Source organism: Rhinolophus hipposideros (genome assembly GCF_964194185.1).
Source record: "Rhinolophus hipposideros genome assembly, chromosome: 9".
Classification (NCBI taxonomy): domain Eukaryota; kingdom Metazoa; phylum Chordata; class Mammalia; order Chiroptera; family Rhinolophidae; genus Rhinolophus; species Rhinolophus hipposideros.
The window spans coordinates 10,096,592-10,114,122 of NC_138055.1; the positions used below are offsets into that span (position 1 = coordinate 10,096,592).

Genomic DNA, 17,531 nt, shown 5'->3' on the forward strand with positions numbered 1-17,531 from the left:
AGGGGCGGGGCGGCCGACCGGGCGCGAGCCAGCTGGGCCCGTCCGGCCCGATTCTCTGCGTGCTGCCTTTGGAGCCGCTGCGAGGTGCGCGCTCTGGGTGGAGGGGTGGGCGGGGAGGCCGAAGCCGCGGGCGTGGGCACCACGCACGCGCTGTGCGCGCCAGCGGGAGGGCGGCCTCGCGCCCGCGTGGCAGCAGGTGTGTTCGGCATCTCTGTCGCGTGACGGAAGAGACTTAGGCACCTGGCTGGGGGCGGAGTCCGTTCAGACCACACCTCCTTCAGGTTCGAGGGCTGGGACTGGGCGGGGCAAAGAGACCTGCCCCTCGAGGTCTAGCCTGGGGAGGGTCCAGAAGGGTTGTTGGACTTCTTTCAAATTTGGGAGGAAATGGGGTAACACCCACCCTCTTACTACCATGGCATTAAGAGGGCTGCTGCCCCTGGGAACCGAAGCCCTGAAGGAGATGGGGGTTGGGGGTTCCCCGAGGGAGCTCCAGATCTATCTTGAAGCAATGGAGTCATAGCAAATGAGCTCAGAGGTGTTTGGATACTGGTCCTGGCTCCACCCCACATCTCAGCCCGCGCTCCGGCAGGCCTCTGCCTCGTTCCCCCTGGCCTCAGGCCATTCGTGGTCCCAGGCCTCACTCAGCTGGTCTGCCGCAGGATGGGCCTCTCCGTGGCTCGGCTGTGGGGCTCCCCGAGGCTGCTCCTAACCGTTGCCCTGTACCTGGCTCTCACCCTGCACCCCGTTCAGGCCTCGACACCCCCACACCGGGACTACTGCGTCCTGGGTGCCGGGCCCGCAGGCCTGCAAATGGCCTACTTCCTGCAGAGGGCAGGGAGGGACTACACAGTATTCGAACGCGCCCCGGGGCCAGGCAGCTTCTTCACACGCTACCCCCGGCACCGCAAGCTCATAAGCATCAACAAGCGGTACACCGGCAGGGCCAACTCCGAGTTCAACCTCCGCCACGACTGGAACTCTTTGCTCAGTCACGACCCCCGGCTGCTCTTCAGACACTACTCCCCTGCCTACTTCCCCGATGCCAGCGACATGGTCCGCTACCTAGGGGACTTCGCAGCCAGGCTGGGGCTCCACGTGCTGTACAACACAACCATTGCCCACGTCACGCTGAACAAGGATCGGCAGGCCTGGAATGGCCATTACTTCATCCTGACTGACCAAAAGGGCCAGGCATACCAGTGCAGGTAAGGAACCGGGTCCCAGAACTCAGCCTCTGAAGTTGTTGGGCTCGGGGCTTTCCTGGAAGAACTGACACCCCTTTGTTGGCCGGTGGATGTGGGAGGAATGGGAAAAATCTGCCACCTCCTGTTCCCACTGAAATTCGTGCCAGGAGGTTCAGCTCAGCCATCATTTCCCACAGTGCCCTAAAAAAAAAATTGTGATCAACTATGTTTGGAAAATACTAACCAGTTCTTTCTTCCAGGATTTTTCGGTCTTTAATATCTTCATATTCACTGTGACACTCCCAACATTGGGTGTTCAGTATTGCCTAAGCTTCGGTACCCACAAAACCCTTTTGTAAAACACCTCCTGGAACTAGTGTTCCCTAAAACACATCCTGGGAAATGCTGGGTCGCATATTAGACGAGCTCAGTGGGATTTAGAACTGAACGAGACTAGGAGACTCTACAGCTAGTCCTACCAGCATTCAGTTTTGGTTGCGAGAAAGCTTAACATCATGTGGACATCTCAAATTCAGTCAAACACTATATTGCACTTGTTTCATCCTCATCAGGACCCTGTGGGGGAGGTTCCCTGATCCCTATGTTCCAGATGAAGAACTGCGGCTCAGAGAAGTTGAGTAACTGGTGCTATGTCACACAGCACTTAAGTGGCGTGGCTGCAATTTGAGCTCCTATCTTCCTGATCTCAAAGCCCGTGTTCTTTCCGCTGCACCTGACTGCCTCTCACTTCCTGGCCATTAGCCTCCACCTGGTTCCCAACAAGTGCTCAATCAGGGTTCATTTTGTCATGTCATTTGCCAGAGGCCTGGCTTTACTCCTTGCTTGTTACAGCCCAGGGAAATAAGGTTTGGGCCAATGTGGACCCTTGCCTTTTGACAGCTGTGCTACAGCGTAGAGGAGTCAGAAAACACGGAGCAATGGGGGCTGCATATGTGCCGTGTACAGGCCATCGATTTCTAAAATCACCCTGCGATCAAAGCGTTCTTCTGCATGCTGGCAGGATCCAGCTCCCGGTGCCCACTGCGGGACTGCAGTCCCCCCACCAGGATAAAGAGCAGGGCTTTAGAATCCCGCTGATCTGTGGCCAGATTCTGGCTCTGTTTTAGGAGCTTTGGAAGCCATGGGCCCCGCAAGGCCTGCCTCCTCACCTGTAAAACGCACCAAATAACACCAATCAGAGCAGTAAGATGACGCATAAGGCGCGTAGTACAGGACGGAGTAGGGAATTACTGCTCAGTAGATGTCTCCATCTGTCAGGCAAGTCAGAAAGGGGAAAGTGGAACAGCAAGTCTCATTTTCATCACTGACGGTGATACTTGTTCTGACTGCTTTGTTCCAAATGGGGTGAATTGCTCGACTTCTCAATGGTGCCACCTTCTCCTGTCAGAGTCAGAGTATCAGAGTATCTAGTATCTGGTATAATAATCCCAGCGAGGGGTAAGGGAAACTGTCCGCTGGAGTGAGCTCAGTGAAGGGCAGGGTACAATGGGATAGGTCCATAAACAGAATGAATGAATGTCCTGTTTTCTCTCAGGAGGCAGCAGCCTGGGTGAGGCTGGCGAGCCAGGTGACAGGTCCAAAGAGTGATTTTAACTTAATGTCTTACAGCTACAAGACTAAGCCATCTTCCCTCTGTCCTCCACCTGCAGCGTCCTTCTTGTTGCCACTGGTTTGTCAGTCCCCAACCTGGTCGACTTCCCTGGCTCCGAATATGTGGAGGGTTATGAGTCCGTGTCCATAGACCCCAAGGACTTTGTGGGGCAGAATGTGCTGATCCTGGGCCGTGGGAACTCGGCCTTTGAGACGGCAGAGAACATCTTAGGTGTCACCAACTTTATCCACATGCTGAGCCGCTCCCGGGTCCGGCTCTCCTGGGCCACCCACTACGTAGGAGACCTCAGGTATGCCACGCAGCTGCTGCTCGTGTATTCTGTCCTCAGGCCACCCTAAAGCCGTTCGGGACCCCATCTGGTCTGCCCACCCCTTCCTCCACCCCTAGGGTATCTCCTGTACCCTAGCCAGACTTTCTCTCTCCTGGCATGTCCCTTGGGCCCCAGGGCCATCAACAATGGCCTGCTGGACACCTACCAGCTGAAGTCCCTGGACGGGTTGCTGGAATCCGACCTGACAGATCTGGCTATCGTGAAGGACCGCGAGGGCAAGTTCCACATCACCCTAAAGTTCTACTGGGAAGAAGGCAACCAGCGTGCCGACGCCATCACCCTCCCCCAGGATGACAGTGACAACTTTGCCATGCGTGTGGCCTACGACCGGGTCATCCGCTGCCTGGGCTGGAACTTCGACTTCTCCATTTTCAACAAGTGAGTGCAAACAGAAGGGAGCTGCGATCTCCTAGCAAACCCCTCTGCCACCTTCCTGGGGGAGCAGCGCCCTGCCCAGCAGCTCCAGGGCTCTTAGGACCCCACCCTCAGCACGGGTGTGGGTGCTGCCTGGTTTCCCGCCCAGGCATGAGCTCTCTGTCCAGGGCGCTCCCTCGGGCCCTCGCTCCTGGAGCCCCAGCCGCGCATCGTCGTCTGTGTTGTAACCCTCCACCCGAGAGATGGGAAAGCAACTCAGCTTCTGCACGAGGTGAATCTGCTGACCGGGGGTGTGGTGGCTCAGAGCACAGGTGGTGGGGTCGATCGGAGGTCCCTTCTTACCAAACCTGTGAGCTCTGGGAAAGTTACTTAACCTCGCTCAAATGGGTGTCTCCATCGCTCAAATGGGCGGACCGCAGTTTCTTTCTCTAGGGCTCTAGTGAGGATGAATATAGGGAAATACTTGGCATACAGCATCTGCTCGGTAAAATGGTAGCTGCTAAAATTACTTAATGCTAAAACTGTATTTTGAAGAACTGCTTTGCGGAGCCTCATCTTTAGACATTGCTGCCTTAGTACCCTGGCAAGGCTTAGTATCAAAGAATCCATCCAGTGTCTCACTTTCCTTCTGGCGAAGGCACAGGCAGACAAGGAGAACCTAGACAGCCTGCGCCAGACCCTCCTGTCCCATCCGGTCACACAGCGCCCAGTCTCAACCCAGAGCCCAGCCTCGAGTCAGGCTTGCATCCTGGCCCTGACCCGCCACATCTTTCCTCCAAGCCTCAGTTACTCCATCTGTTAAATGGAGACGATTATACCCACCTCCTGCAGTCATGATGTGGTTTAAATACAGTAAGGAATATAAAGCACTTAACTCACTGCCAGGCCTATAATTAGTGTTTCATACACAGCAGATTTTTAGTAATAACCTTTCTACTCACAGGTCCCTCAAACTGTCTTCAGTGGGTGAGTTCAGCAAGAAGTACCCACTGGTCAGAGGTAGCTACGAGTCCAAAGGAAACCGGGGTCTCTTTGTCCTGGGTACCGCCAGCCACTCTGTGGATTACCGGAAGTCTGCTGGGGGCTTCATCCATGGATTCCGATACACAGGTGAGCCCAGACAGAACCATCCCCGGGGCTGGAAACACACTCCTGATTTCCAGCAGCCTTAAAGAGACTGCTCATCAGAAGTCGATTGTCATAAATTCTCTGCCTGGGCCAGATGGCAACAGGTTTTCATGGTCTGAGGATACGTCTAGAAAAGCACCAGGTAAAGTATAACAGCATGTACATCTGGGATGGCAGGTTACATGCCTACACCCTGTATGGGTGAGGTACCATGTATTAGCGAGAACATGGAGCTTGAAGGCAAACCTAGGTTCCTGCCCAGCAGGGTGGCCTCAGAGGTGAGGCTTCGTAACCTCTCTAAGCCCATGGGACACCCTGTCATCAGAGATTTGAACGAGGGCAACTCCCCACCCTCAGGGGGCTGTTGTCAGGACTAAATAAAGCCACACCTGAGAACCATGCAGCTGTGAAGCCGCACACGCACAGACTTTTGGGCACCAACAGATTTCAATAAAAATTGTACTTGGCTGATCTTAGCTTTTTTTCAGAAGTGTAGGTACAAACGTTCTTCACTCCGGGGAGGCTGTTGGGTGGGTGCTTTATTGCACGGCGGGTGTTACACGGGCCAGTTAATTTTGCCAAAAACACCATGAGGGTCCTGCATCCTGACATTTCTGTATTTAATTTGATACCTTGCACTGCCTTCCTGCTGGTTTTTGCATTTCACTATCCTTCCAGTTTAGCTGAGACAGATAATCATGTTTTGCTGTTGTTTCCAGATGATATATTTTATACCCCATGCGTGTTGTCAGAGAAGGAAACCAGGGAGAGAGTGTTAGCGGTCTATAAAGCAGAATATCTGCGAATTGAATACACATATGCACACAGAATGAGAAGACTGTCTCTTCAGCGTGTCTCCCCAATAAGAAACCCTCATCATCGTTCCCATGCATGTCACCCTCCCTGAACCCACTCTCCTAGTAGTCACTGCCCCATCTCTCTTGCTTCCTTCTGTCCCCTGCTCTTTCCCCAGCTGACATACTTAATCCTTACAACAACCCCACAAGACAGATCCCGTTATTTCAATTCCATTTTGCACATAAGGAAATTGGGACACAGAGAAGTTCAGTAATTTTCCCAAAGTCACCCAGCCAGTGGGTGGCACTTGCCTGACTAACACAGCTAACCACTAAGCTTCAGGCAAGTGGAAACCAGTCCTGAGTGTACAGGCCACCGATTGCTGTGCCCACTACTACTAGCTCAGGACCCGACTCAGAAGAAGGGTGGCGTGACTGTACACAGCACACCCTGCCTGGACATGGCTCCGTGCAGCGGAGAAACAGGGCCCAAGAGAGACGAGTAGGAAACAGTAAGGCAGAGTAAAACAACAGCAGCTCCGAGATTGGCGGCACAGACTGTAACCGGGGAAGGTCGGACACCCTGGAAGCCCTGCCCATCCCCCTCCTGTATCTCCCTGCACTCCATCCCTGCCCCGCTTTCCTGACTCGGGGCCTCTTCGTCTCTTCTGACTGCTGTTCCTGCCACTGGTCTTTCTGGCTTCCCATCCAGCCAGCATAGTACCTGTCAAAACAACATTTCTTAAAAAAAAAAAAAAAAAAATCTTATCCTTCCTTCCTGTGCTTACAAATCTTGAGTGGCTCCCTATCTCCAAAGGGGGATTGCCAGCTCCTGGCATGGCATTCAGAGCTTTGCGCAGGCTGACACCAGCTCAGCTTTCCAGCCTGATTCCCTCACCTGCTTTTCAACATGTGCCAGATTCTTCTCAAGATATTATTTCTTCACATATGTGCTCCTTCTGTCAGGGCACTGTCCCCAAGTTTCTCTAGCTGTGTAATTCCTCAGTCTTTTGCAAAACTCAGTTTAACCATTGTTTCCTCCAGAGAGCCAGATGTCTCATGAGGCTGCAGTCTTCCTGTGACTGTCGGCCCACTGAGTCCCCTGTCATGGGTTGTCTGTGGCCTTGGCCTGTTATTGGACTTGGGTGTTGTGTTGATTCATTTTGGAACAGGTGGCACCTGTGTACAGTGCCCCAATTTCACAACTGCATACAGCAGCCCCAGGTATATAGAAAACGTCTCCCTGTTGTTTTATTAGACAGCAGTTGCTTTTCTATCCTTACATATACATATACACAAAGCATCTCAAAATAGAACTTAGTGACAGATTGGATTCAGGCTGTGAAGGAAAGGAAGCAATCAAAGGCTTTCCGTTTGCGAGTCTCGGACAGAAATAGGGACTGAGGTGGGGAGAGGTCTCAGAGGCAGGTTCTGGTTCCAGTTCTGGTTTGGACGTACCACATGTGGAGTGATAGCTGTGGGACTTCCATATGCAGGTGGCCTAAGGCAGGACTGGGCAAATGGTGGCCTGGGGACCAAATCCAGCCACACCCCTTCATGTAGCGATCCCTATGGCTGCCTTCGCACCAGAGGCAGAATTGAGCAGTGCAACAGACTGCAAAGCCGAAAATGCTTCCCATCGGGCCCTTTGCAGAACATGTGCTGACCCGGCTCTAAAGACTTCTTGGTGCCATGCACAGTGTCTTGCGTTTGTAGAAGTGATGGGACCTTATGTCCTTCCTGACGGTAAAGATAAACTCTTAAGTGCGGCATGCCGTTCCTCCCTCGGGCCATTTCAGTGCGTGCTGTTCACCGGCTGCTGGAGCACCGCCACCACGGCGTCGCCTGGCCCTCCACCGAGCACCCCATAACACAGCTGACCAGCTCCATCCTCCGGCGCGTGAACGAGGCTTCTGGGCTCTACCAGATGTTCAGCGTGCTGGCCGATGTCGTCCTGGTGAAGGAGTGAGTAGCCCACCCCCACCACACTCCCTCCGCCTGCCGCATCATGTATACCGTCACAGCTCTTCTCTTCCTATTCCAGGTGTGGACTAGCCCAGTGGTTCCTTCCTAAGATGAAGCCTGAGGAGGGACGGGGTGGGTTAAGGGGTGGATTTATTCTGCAGGGGAGGTCAGTGAAATCAGCACAAGCTCTGTGGACAGACAGATCTGGGTGTGAATCCTGGCTGTGCCTCTTTCTACCTGTGTGACCTTGGGCAAGTTAGACTCTGATCCTGTTGTCTCTCATCTGCAAAATGGGGATGACACCTACCTCGCAGGACTATAGGAAGCAGTAAAGGTAACTCGTAGAAAGCACTGGGCACCAAGATGAGCAGTACACTGCCACATGAGAGCACCACCGCAGTGATTTAAGAGTTCCCTGGGGCCAGCACCAAGGTGGCTCCTTGTCAGTCAAGTGATACGGGGACACTTCCTGAGCAGGATACAGTGCGGAAGGGCTGGAGAGGGAGGGTCTCAAAGGGCAGGTGGCAGGAGAGGAGCGGAGGAAGCACCCTCAGAGGGAAGAGCCTGGTCCAACCAGGGGTGCAGCAGCACGCCGAGTTCGGGGGCTGCAGCAGAATGCCAAGTTCAGCAGCACTCAGCGCACAAACCTCCCATCATTCTTAATTCCTCTCTTTCACACCCATTCAACACATTCAAACTAGCTGTAAATCCTGTCCGCTCTACCTTCAAATGATGTCTGGAACCTAACCGCCTCTCACCAGCTCCACACTGCACCTTGGTCAGGACCCCCAGCATCTCTCAGCTGCACTGGGATAGCAGTGCTCTGCTCTTAACACAGTGGAGGGTGCTCCTTGTAAAACACAAGTCACACGAAGTCATCTCTGCTCAATACTCTCCAGGGGCCAGTGGCTTCCCTTCAGTCCAGATGAAACCAGAAGTTCCCGTCATGACACACACAAGCCCTCCTTGCCTTCCCCCGCCCACGGACCTCCCGGGCTCTCCTGCCCTCTCCCCTTCGACTGCACTCCAGCACCCTGGCCTTCCTCCTGTCCCTTGAACACACCAAGGCCTTCGCCCTGTCCCAGGGCTTTCCCATTCCCCCCGCTCAGCCTGGATTCCCCTTTCCCCCAGCAGCCATTTCAGGAATCCATCCCACGTGTAGGTGTCAGGGCTCAGCTATAAGCAGTGTTAAAGTAAGGTGTGCAGGGCTCATCAGCGTCTGCAGCTGGTTGATTATTGCTTCTCAGAAGGAGAGAGACGCACGTACACACACGTCCCTGGCCACTGTCCTCTCGCCTCTGCCACAGCACTGAGGGTCCTGCCCTCCCACTTTGTGTCACCCTCAGGAACGCCACAGCATTTGAGTACCTGGAGGAGTTCCCCACGCAGGTGCTGGCCCAGCTGGAGAGCATCACGGGAAGGCAGGCCAGGCACGGGCTCTTTGTCATCAACATGGAGTATGGTAGAAATTTCTCTGGACCCGACAAGGACGTCTTCTTCTATGACCGGTCTGTGGGGCACACGGAAGACGCCTGGCAGTCTAACTTCCTCCACCCTGTCATCTACTACTACAGGCACCTCCCCACCGGTAAGCGGGCCGCTGCTTTCCCCTAAGCATGGGCTTTCTGGAGGTGGGCACTCCTCAGACTTCACTGTGTGTCAAGTTGTCACACAACACTCCCAGCTGACAGAGGAAGACTACTGGGGACTCTGTGGGAAAGAACTGGAACTGGTTAGCGCTGGAGTATAGCGGCAGAATACAAAAAAGTTGGGCAGTATGCCCAAGTCTGTCCTTTCCTTGCTGTGTAACCTTGGACCATTTCTTACCTCTCTGAGCCTCAGTTTCCTCATCTGTAAAATGGGGATAAAATAGTACCTTCTTTGTAGAACGGTGTAAGGGTAAAAGAGATAGCATATGTAGAATGCCAGCATGGTACCTGGCACAGAGTAGGTACTGAGAGATGAACCCCCGGGGAACACGACTCCTGCTTCAGAACTTGGAGGGCTGTCACTTGGAAGAGGATCTGAAAAAAGGCAGAGGTGGTATCAATAGGTAGAAGTGCTGGGAATGCAGGTTTTTGTCAATGTACGGAGCAACTAATAGTCAAAGCTGTCCCACAATGGGGTGGGTTGTGTCCTAGACTTGAATCTCCCAATACAGGAATGGCTGGGTCATGGCTTGAGGCCATCTGACAGGGACACCACAGAAGGGAGTCCACATCAGGGGGTACGTGGACTAGATGAGTTCGAAGGCCACTTTGCATGCAGGGCCTGAGTCTCCGCAGAAAGACCAGTTTTGAAGCAGCCACAACAGACCGCAGTCCATGTGGGTCCTAGACAAACACCAACTGCAAGTGATTACTCTTAGTTCTGCCCTCTGATACCACAAGGAGCCTGTCTGGTCTTGTCCCGCTTCTTCAGGCTAAGCTGCCAAACATTTGGAGATGGCTGTTGAACAAGCCGACCACGAGCAGCACAAAGGCGTATCAGGAAAGCCAAATATGAGTGAGGGAGGGAGGCACTGGGGACGCGTGGGAACTACGCCGTCGACGGCTCGGGGATGGGAAGCCCCGCGCTGGGCTCTGACGCCGCCCCCACCTCGTCCCACAGAGCAGGATGTGAGGTTCCGCCCTGCCGACTGGCCGCTGCCTCGGCCCATGGCCATCCACCACATCCTGGAAGACTTCTTGACAGACTGGACCGCCCCAGTGGGCCACATTCTACCTCTGAGGCGCTTCCTGGAGAATTGTTTGGACACCGATTTGCGAAGCTTCTATGCAGGTAACTTAAGTTCCTAGAGAGACAAAGGGACCGAGCTAGAAGTTGAAAAGAGACCAGACAGATCCATGCCCTGTACAGTTGCAGGACGTACATCTAGAAACCCAAACCCAAGACCTCTGTTCCCCACAACATGGTGGACGAGCTGTTCACAGAAACCCCTCCTGGTACAGCACACCTGAAAATATGAATCAAATGTCTTTTTTATTTATTTTTCCCCCCTTTTTCCACTTCCCCCCACACTCCGGTTCAAGCCGTTGTTTCTCAGTCTAGTTGTGTATGTCACAGCTCCCTGGCCTATGCTGGTGTTATGAGCCTTGTGCTCCCCCCCGGCTGAGGCAGTCGGTTGCCAGCCGTCCATCGGCCGCGCACGGCCACTCTCGCTGGCCGCTGGCCGCTCATGGCAGCACATGGTAGCCCGCAGCAGCGCATAACAGCCCATGGCCACTCACCGACCTCCAGCTGCTCACGGCAGCCCAGCTCCGGGGAGAGCTGTTGTTAACAATCTTGGCTGTAGAGGGCACAGCTCACTGGCCCACGTGGGAATTGAACCGGTGACCTCGGCGTTAGGAACACAGTGCTCCAACTGCCTGAGCCACCCGGCCAGCCCCAAATGTCTTTTTTAAAGAACTAGCGGAAAAATAAGGGACGTTCCCAGAGGCCAGATACTAAGAAAAGCATAAACCCAAGCTGGACATGAGTTATCTGCTGGACAGCAGTAGCCTAGAGCCTGAGTAACTGAGCAGCACTTGCAGATGGGAAAGGTGAGGCTGGAGCAGGATGACAGGTCTGTTTAGAGACCTTCAAATAAGCTTGGATCTCAGTGAATAAACAAGGAGGCAAAAAACACTCCCAAGAGGGAGGTGCTGGAGACGCAGGCTTTTTGGCTCTGGGTAGAGTGGGGGGAATCTCCCCTGAGAATTTCCAACCACTAGGTCTCACACATGTGACTTTGGGGCCAAACTTCACACTATCGTTGTGGTGTAGAAATCACAGAAGTAAATGCAAGTCTTCTGTGATGAAACACACTTTAAAAAAATTCCCACAGATAAAGGAACATGAACTCCCAAGCAAAACTCACTTAACGTAAGGACACAAACCACCATGAGGGAGTGTCAGCAGAAACAGCAACTGTAGGATCAAACCAAAGAGACTGCAGGAATCAGAATGGTCAGCTAGAGGATATAAAGTCTGTGTAAGGTATGTAAAGAAAAAAGAGATTATTGAAAATACAACTGGGCAGTTTTGAGAAAGAGCCACATAAAACTTGGAAATGAAAAAATAAATTTGTAATCAGAAACTCAACATGAAGTAGCACATTAGACAGAGATGAAGAGAGAATTGGTGAACTGGAAGACAGCTCTGGCAGCCGAACCCAGACAGGCACTTGGGAGGAGAAGTCTAATGATCCAGAGGGAGAACTCATTGAAACAGGTCAAATTTTTGTGTTTTTCTTAAATGCTTGAATGCCCAGGATAGCCATTCTCCTGTTCAGCAAACATCTGTTGAACAGCAATTGTATATCAGGCACTATTCATATCAATCAGGTCAGAGAGACAGTCAGTCCCCTGGCCTACAGGTCAGAGAGGAAGTGTCCTTGTTTCATCCCCAGCTGACATCCTCAGTCCACTTCAAAGTAAAAATATGTATGTTAAGGGAGGAGGCTTAAAACAATAGTTTTAAATAATAGTCTAAATATTTGTAGATGCTCAGAGGTAATTCTTAGAGCAGAATACTAGCATTCTGCCAACTATCAACCTTGACCATACATTTGCATGTGGAATTACATGTTACAGCTTTAGAGACCTCAGCTACAAAATCCCTGCCTGTTTCTCAAGGTCTCGGGAGTACACAAGATACTATGGCCTGTTAGGGAGCATATTCCCACCCTGAGTTATGGCCCCTCCCAAAGCATTGTCACAGGCCCTCTAGCCTCCTAAATACTGCTTAACAGGACAAGCCACTATGGGTCACTGCCTTGAACTTGGAAGAATCCTACCAGCAAAGGGCCAGCTGGCAGACAGTGGGCTTTCCCTCTGTCCCGTTAGCTGATGTGCAGCTGCTACTTCTGGCCCCAGATTCTGCTGGGCTTCTCTGCCCCCGACCCCTGCAGAGGGGTGATGTATGCCATCTGAAGGTGGCCAAAAGGCCACCTTGCTGCCCCTCTATAACCCTCCCCCACATGTGCTGCCTCCCTGCTTGGAGAGGATTGTCATGGCCTGTTCTGCCAGGGGCCCTCTGTGCTATGAGTCAGAAGTAAAGTAAGAAATAATATTCGTGCAGCACCTTACAGCCTGTTCACCCACGTAAGGGCACAACATCCTTTGCGATATGCCCTTTTTTTTTTTTGAGATAAAAGACTCAAGCCAGTTTTCTGACATTCACTCCATCTTCCCATCCTGTCTCTAAAGCCCTCAGAAAACTGAGCCCTTAGCTGTTTCACCTTTCCTATTTTTTAAATCCCAGTTATGTAATACTTGGCTAAAAGGCTTTTTTCCCACTTCCATTCTCATTCTCCAGAAGGAACTACTTCTATCTCTTCTGGATGTTTCTTCCTATTTCTAAATAATAAATGTCCACACGATTTCCTGATTGGTCAGATTTGACTTACGTATCACCTGTGCTGTGACACAGAATGAGGATAAATCACAGATGCGGACGGATGGACCAGTGTTGTCTTTATAAACCCCACAGTGCCAAGAACAGGGCTCACACACAGCGTCTGCAACTCCAGTACTGCTGAGGGAATAAATCTTTGCAGGCAACTCTGAGCTCGAAATGGGACTGACCACCGGGTTCCCCGGCCAGGGCCAGCTTCCCGCGCCGAAGGCTGAGCGCCCACCCTGGGCTGGCTCCATGCAGAGTATTCTGCTGGCCCGGTCTCAGGGGGCTGAGTCATTTCTGTGGTTTGCCTTCATTTCAGAGCCTTGTTTTCCCATCTTCCCAAAAGTCAAGGCCGACTATACTTGGAATGTCTGGGGGTGGGAGGATGAGTTCCATGACTACTCAGGTCAGACATGAGATACCCAGAAAAGTTGGCTCCCAGGCTCAGGGCTGGAGGGTACTGGGGAGGCCCCAGGGCAGCGGCAGCTGCTCCTCCTGCACTTCTCTCCACACCTCTCAGCCTGACTCATTCATCTCCTTTTGCTCTTGTGTAGAGTCCTGTTTCCTGTTTGCCCTAACCCGCCAGAAGCTGCCACCCTTTTGCCAGCAGGGGTACCTGAGAATGCAGGGGCTGGTGGGAACTGAGAGCCTCCGGCAGCACAGAGTGCAGAGTGGGGCCCTGCAGGACCACGCTGCTGCGGACAGGCACAGGGAGGACAGCAGCCAGTGGCCCAGCTACCACGCGCCCGTCGGTCACCCCCAGGCTCCAGGGCCTCTGGTCCAGCCTCTCCACAACAACAAGGAGGAGCTGTGATGGCCAGGCTCCTCCCACCCAGACCCCCGTCAGCCCTCCTCTTCTCCAAGCCCGGGCTCCCACCCATGTGTGATTGCCAAAGACCACTCAGGTCATTGCAGTGTCCACACCAAAGCCACGCAGGGCACATAAGGGCTGAAGGGTCGCCATGCCGTGGGCTCCCCTCCTGTCCATAGGTGCCCGGGAGGCAGTGTCCAGAGAGGGGCATCCTCGCCAGGTGGGAGCCGCCTTCCACAGCCAGGCCTGTCTGCAAACGACCTGTCACCAAGCGCGGGCCTCAGTTCGGTCCCCATCAAATGACCAGTGGTTCCTTTTCCTTCTGGCTACTCTTCAGATGGGCCCAAATCCCGCCCATCCTCACCTTCATTAACAGTTTATGGCAGGCTCTTTAAAACAAAAGCTCTGATATCCTGAACCGTATAGGGCAGGTAGGACTATTATTACCCCTGATGAAAAAGACACCAGCTCAGAGAGGTTAGGTGACTCCCAGGAGCCCCTGTCTGGTTAGCTCTAAAGCCTATTCCACCACACCACACTGCATCTCTCTGCCCCCATCTCTGTTTTCAGAAAGGGAATGGGGGGCTGGTTTGATCGCATAGGCCCAGGGGCTGTCATCAGGCAGAGATAGCCATCTTATCCAAGTAGCTTTCTCCCTGAGCAGCAGAGCTTGAATCCTTTCTCCCCAAGGCCGAACTCCCTGACTTATCTTCAATCTCTGTTCTCTCTTTCATCCTGCCCTCTGGCATACTGAACAGCAGTCACATTTTGTAAAACTGTCACCACGCTGTCTTCAGTGGGGACTTTTTGAGGTGATTCACCCTGCTGTTTGAACAGAGCCCACCAGAACCCCGCTCAGCTTGTGCAGACATTTTATAAATGCATTTGTATGATAACGATGATGAATTCAGTTTCCGGTTCCCTTAGCTGTCCAGCTCTTTGTTGTCCTCCCTTCCTCACCAGGAATCTGTTCCCTGCTCTACTCTCCCACCGTCCTATTTCTGAGTGTGCCATGGGAAAGCTTTTGTACATAAAATAATCATGGTGAGTTTTCAAGGGCCGGATCATGGATGATTACCTCCTCACTGGTTCTTACTAGCCCTTCATGTAGCCACTCAGAATTCGAGGGACTCGGGCTTTCTGGCAACACAGCCCTTTTCTGGGAACATTCCCCTGGCAGGTCCGCACCTGGCCCCCTACCTGTCCCTCCAGTCGTTTGCAGAATTGGAACAATGAAGCTCTGGCGCCTTAGCCTGTGGGGAGGAGGTGTTTGCCCCAGGACAGGACTTGGCAGAGTTTGCACTGCAGCTGAGACTTCTAAACTAAGAGTCTCTCCCTAGTCCCAGGGCCTGTGTTCACCTATCTCATACAGATTATAGGTAAACCAAAATTAGGTCCTGCAGCCCATCCTTCCTTTTCCAAAACCTTTTAATTAGGACTGTCTCCGTAATATCAAATCCTGTTACCCATCTCGCCTACCCAATTACGGAAGGGTGGCTGAGCCCCTTGTGCCAATAAAAACTCGAGGTGCTGTAACAAATAGTTTACTGATGCCTCAATATGTGGCATCTGCTGCTTTTCCCATCATCTGCCAAACTGTTAATTCCATCGTGATATCAGCCAGCCTTGTTTGTGTTTAATAAGACAGTTCCATTCTTGCTCAGCTGATGAGAGATGTCTGAGCAATGTCCCTGTAATAATTAGCTTCAAACAGAGAAATCCTTTTTTCCTCTGAAGACCATCCTGCATTTGCTGGGGGTCCTGTCCAGATCTTACCTCCGAGCAGATCTCATTGCTTCCAGCTGGACAAACTTCCTCTTCTAGCCAAGGCCTGACTTCATTCATCCCTTCTTTTTTTCAATATTACAAAGTTGCTAGCGCAAAATAGACAGACTGGTGAAAGATGAGGCCAGAAATAGACCCTATTCTAAGTAAGGAGGTGATTTTAAAGAGAAATGAATAGAAAACATTGTGGAAAACATTGTGCAGGACCATGCAATAAAAATATGTTGGAAAAGAAAATAAATCTCAGTTTAGACCCTATTTCCTACTATACTTCAAAACTAATTTCAGATGAATTTTTAAAAGCCCTATAGAAACTGGAGAAGAAGCAGGGGATACTGTAATAAATGAAAGGCCTTTCCAAGCATAGAAGCAACAGAGTAATTCCACAGAGGAAAAGGTGTAACATTTCCAGGTACACCCATCTAGCCTGCACCTAATTAATGTGACTATTTTAAAGAAAATGGTAAAAATTCAAAGGCAATCCACCTGATTATGCAATCAATAAACATGAAAATGTGTTTAAAAAATTATTGGCAAAACAGCATGGGCAAAAATAATTATGGCAGAATTTAACACCCATAAAAATAAATATGTAAAGAACTGATTGAAATAAAAGAAAATGGAAGAAGATTTAACTGTGGGGTACATTTACCCCATGGAATATTGTACAGCTCTCAAAAACTCCAAAAAGTGGTTAAAGATTGTGTAATACAAATACATGTGTAATAAAGTTAAGTGAAAAAAAGCAGGATATGAAATTGTAGTTGCAACTACTTTTACTTATAAAAATAGAAAACCTCATACGGGGAAACTACGGAAAGGAGTTTACGAGGCTTCTTTTTTATTTTGCTTTTCCTCTTTTGTCCAATTTTGTGATTATACTCTATAGAGAAATAAATACATTTATTTTTTAAATATCATCTCTGCTTTTGGAGTTTAAAATTGCTGAGGGCAAAAAAAAAAAAAAAAATTGCTGAGGGCGCGTGGAGCTCGGGACCCACCCAGAGGACACGCTCTGTCTCCGTGGTCCAGGTGATGTCCCCGGTGTCACCGCTTCTCTCCAGTCGGGAAGATACTACGTATACCAAGTGTCGGAGGAGGATATGTGCTCAGTCTAGAGAAGTGAATTTTAAGTGGGGTGTGCTTCTCTCCTCGGCTCTTTGGACTGACTGACCCAGAACACCAGCAGAGATCTCTGGAGGAAACTTGTCTCCCACAAAAAAGAAGACAGATTAAAATCCTCATTTTGTGGAGGTTTCCTGGGTGTCATTTCTAATCCATTGCAGAGCCCCAAATTCCTTTCACCTGAAAAAATTGGGGTATACCTAAAATCTGCCTGGAAATTGACTCACCAAGAAGTATTTGTCTGCTAAGCTAATCATAACATCTAATGATTTATTGAGTAGCTACTACATGCCCAGAACTGTGCTGTGGTGGTGTTAAAGGTACGTCCACAAGTTCTTTGATACTTCTCCCCCAAAGAGGTGGAGTTAGTCCTCTCCTGCTGGGTGTGGGCTGGACTTAGTGATTCACTTCTAGCCAAGGAATACTGCAGGAATGACAGGATATCATTTTTAAGATTAAGGTATAAAAAGACTGTGGCATTCATCCACCAAGAGATTGTGCTTCTCTCTCTCTCTCTCTCTCTCTCTCTCTCTCTCTCTCTCTCTCTCTCTTTCTCCCTCGCTCTTCCCCTTCTTCCCTCCCTCCCTCTGGAGTCCCTCATGGGGGAGACTGTCATGTCAGAAGGATATCCAGTATGGAGAGGCCCACGTGGCAAGGAACTAAGATCTGCCAACAGCCGTGTGAGTGAGCCTGGAAGTGGATCCCACTCTAGTCTTCGGATGACTGCAGCTCTGGCCACCACTTTGAATACAGCTTCATGAAAGACCCTGAGCCAGACCCACTCAGCTAAGAAGCCACCTGATTCCTCATCCAGAAAAACTTCAAGATAATGTTTGTTGTTTTAAGCTGCTAAATTCGGGGGGGGGGAGGTATTTGTTACACAGCAATAGATAACACATAGCTTGCTGTTACACAGCAATAGATAATAACATGCACTAAATAGATAACAAATAGCTTGCTGTTACATAGCAATAGACAACTAATAACATGCACTAAATAGCTTACTTACATTAAT

At 51.1% G+C, this 17,531-nt stretch overlaps 1 protein-coding gene and 1 long non-coding RNA gene across 5 annotated transcripts in view; one reads left to right on the top strand and one right to left on the bottom strand.

The window, feature by feature from the left end:
- Positions 1-17,325, top strand: FOXRED2 (FAD dependent oxidoreductase domain containing 2). 2 transcript variants are annotated; one of them, XM_081059071.1, is made up of 8 exons: positions 1-1,205; positions 2,855-3,106; positions 3,263-3,526; positions 4,467-4,633; positions 7,248-7,413; positions 8,760-9,001; positions 10,024-10,194; positions 17,110-17,325. In XM_081059071.1, exons 1-8 carry the CDS (start codon positions 661-663, stop codon positions 17,202-17,204), a joined length of 1,902 nt encoding a protein of 633 aa, XP_080915197.1. In that variant the 5' UTR covers positions 1-660; the 3' UTR covers positions 17,205-17,325. The 2 variants fall into 2 exon arrangements, with proteins under 2 accessions (XP_080915197.1, XP_080915196.1); XM_081059070.1 differs by lacking the exon at positions 17,110-17,325 and adding an exon at positions 13,350-16,311.
- Positions 6,674-17,531, bottom strand: part of LOC308501987 — a 24,686-nt gene continuing 13,828 nt past the window's right edge. For all 3 annotated transcript variants that reach the window (XR_013993975.1, XR_013993976.1, XR_013993977.1), the window contains exons 3-6: positions 10,012-10,207; positions 9,351-9,437; positions 8,782-8,923; positions 6,674-7,530 (exon numbers count right to left, since the gene is read on the bottom strand). This is a non-coding gene — a long non-coding RNA (uncharacterized lncRNA). The remainder of the gene's footprint in view (positions 7,531-8,781; positions 8,924-9,350; positions 9,438-10,011; positions 10,208-17,531) is intronic.

Coding starts and splice junctions, on each gene's coding strand:
- FOXRED2 (XM_081059070.1), top strand. CDS start 661: ATGGGCCTCTCCGTGGCTCGGCTGTGGGGCTCCCCGAGGCTGCTCCTA. Junction 3,527..4,466: donor GACTTCTCCATTTTCAACAA/GTGAGTGCAAAC, acceptor TTCTACTCACAG/GTCCCTCAAACTGTCTTCAG. Junction 9,002..10,023: donor CTACAGGCACCTCCCCACCG/GTAAGCGGGCCG, acceptor CTCGTCCCACAG/AGCAGGATGTGAGGTTCCGC.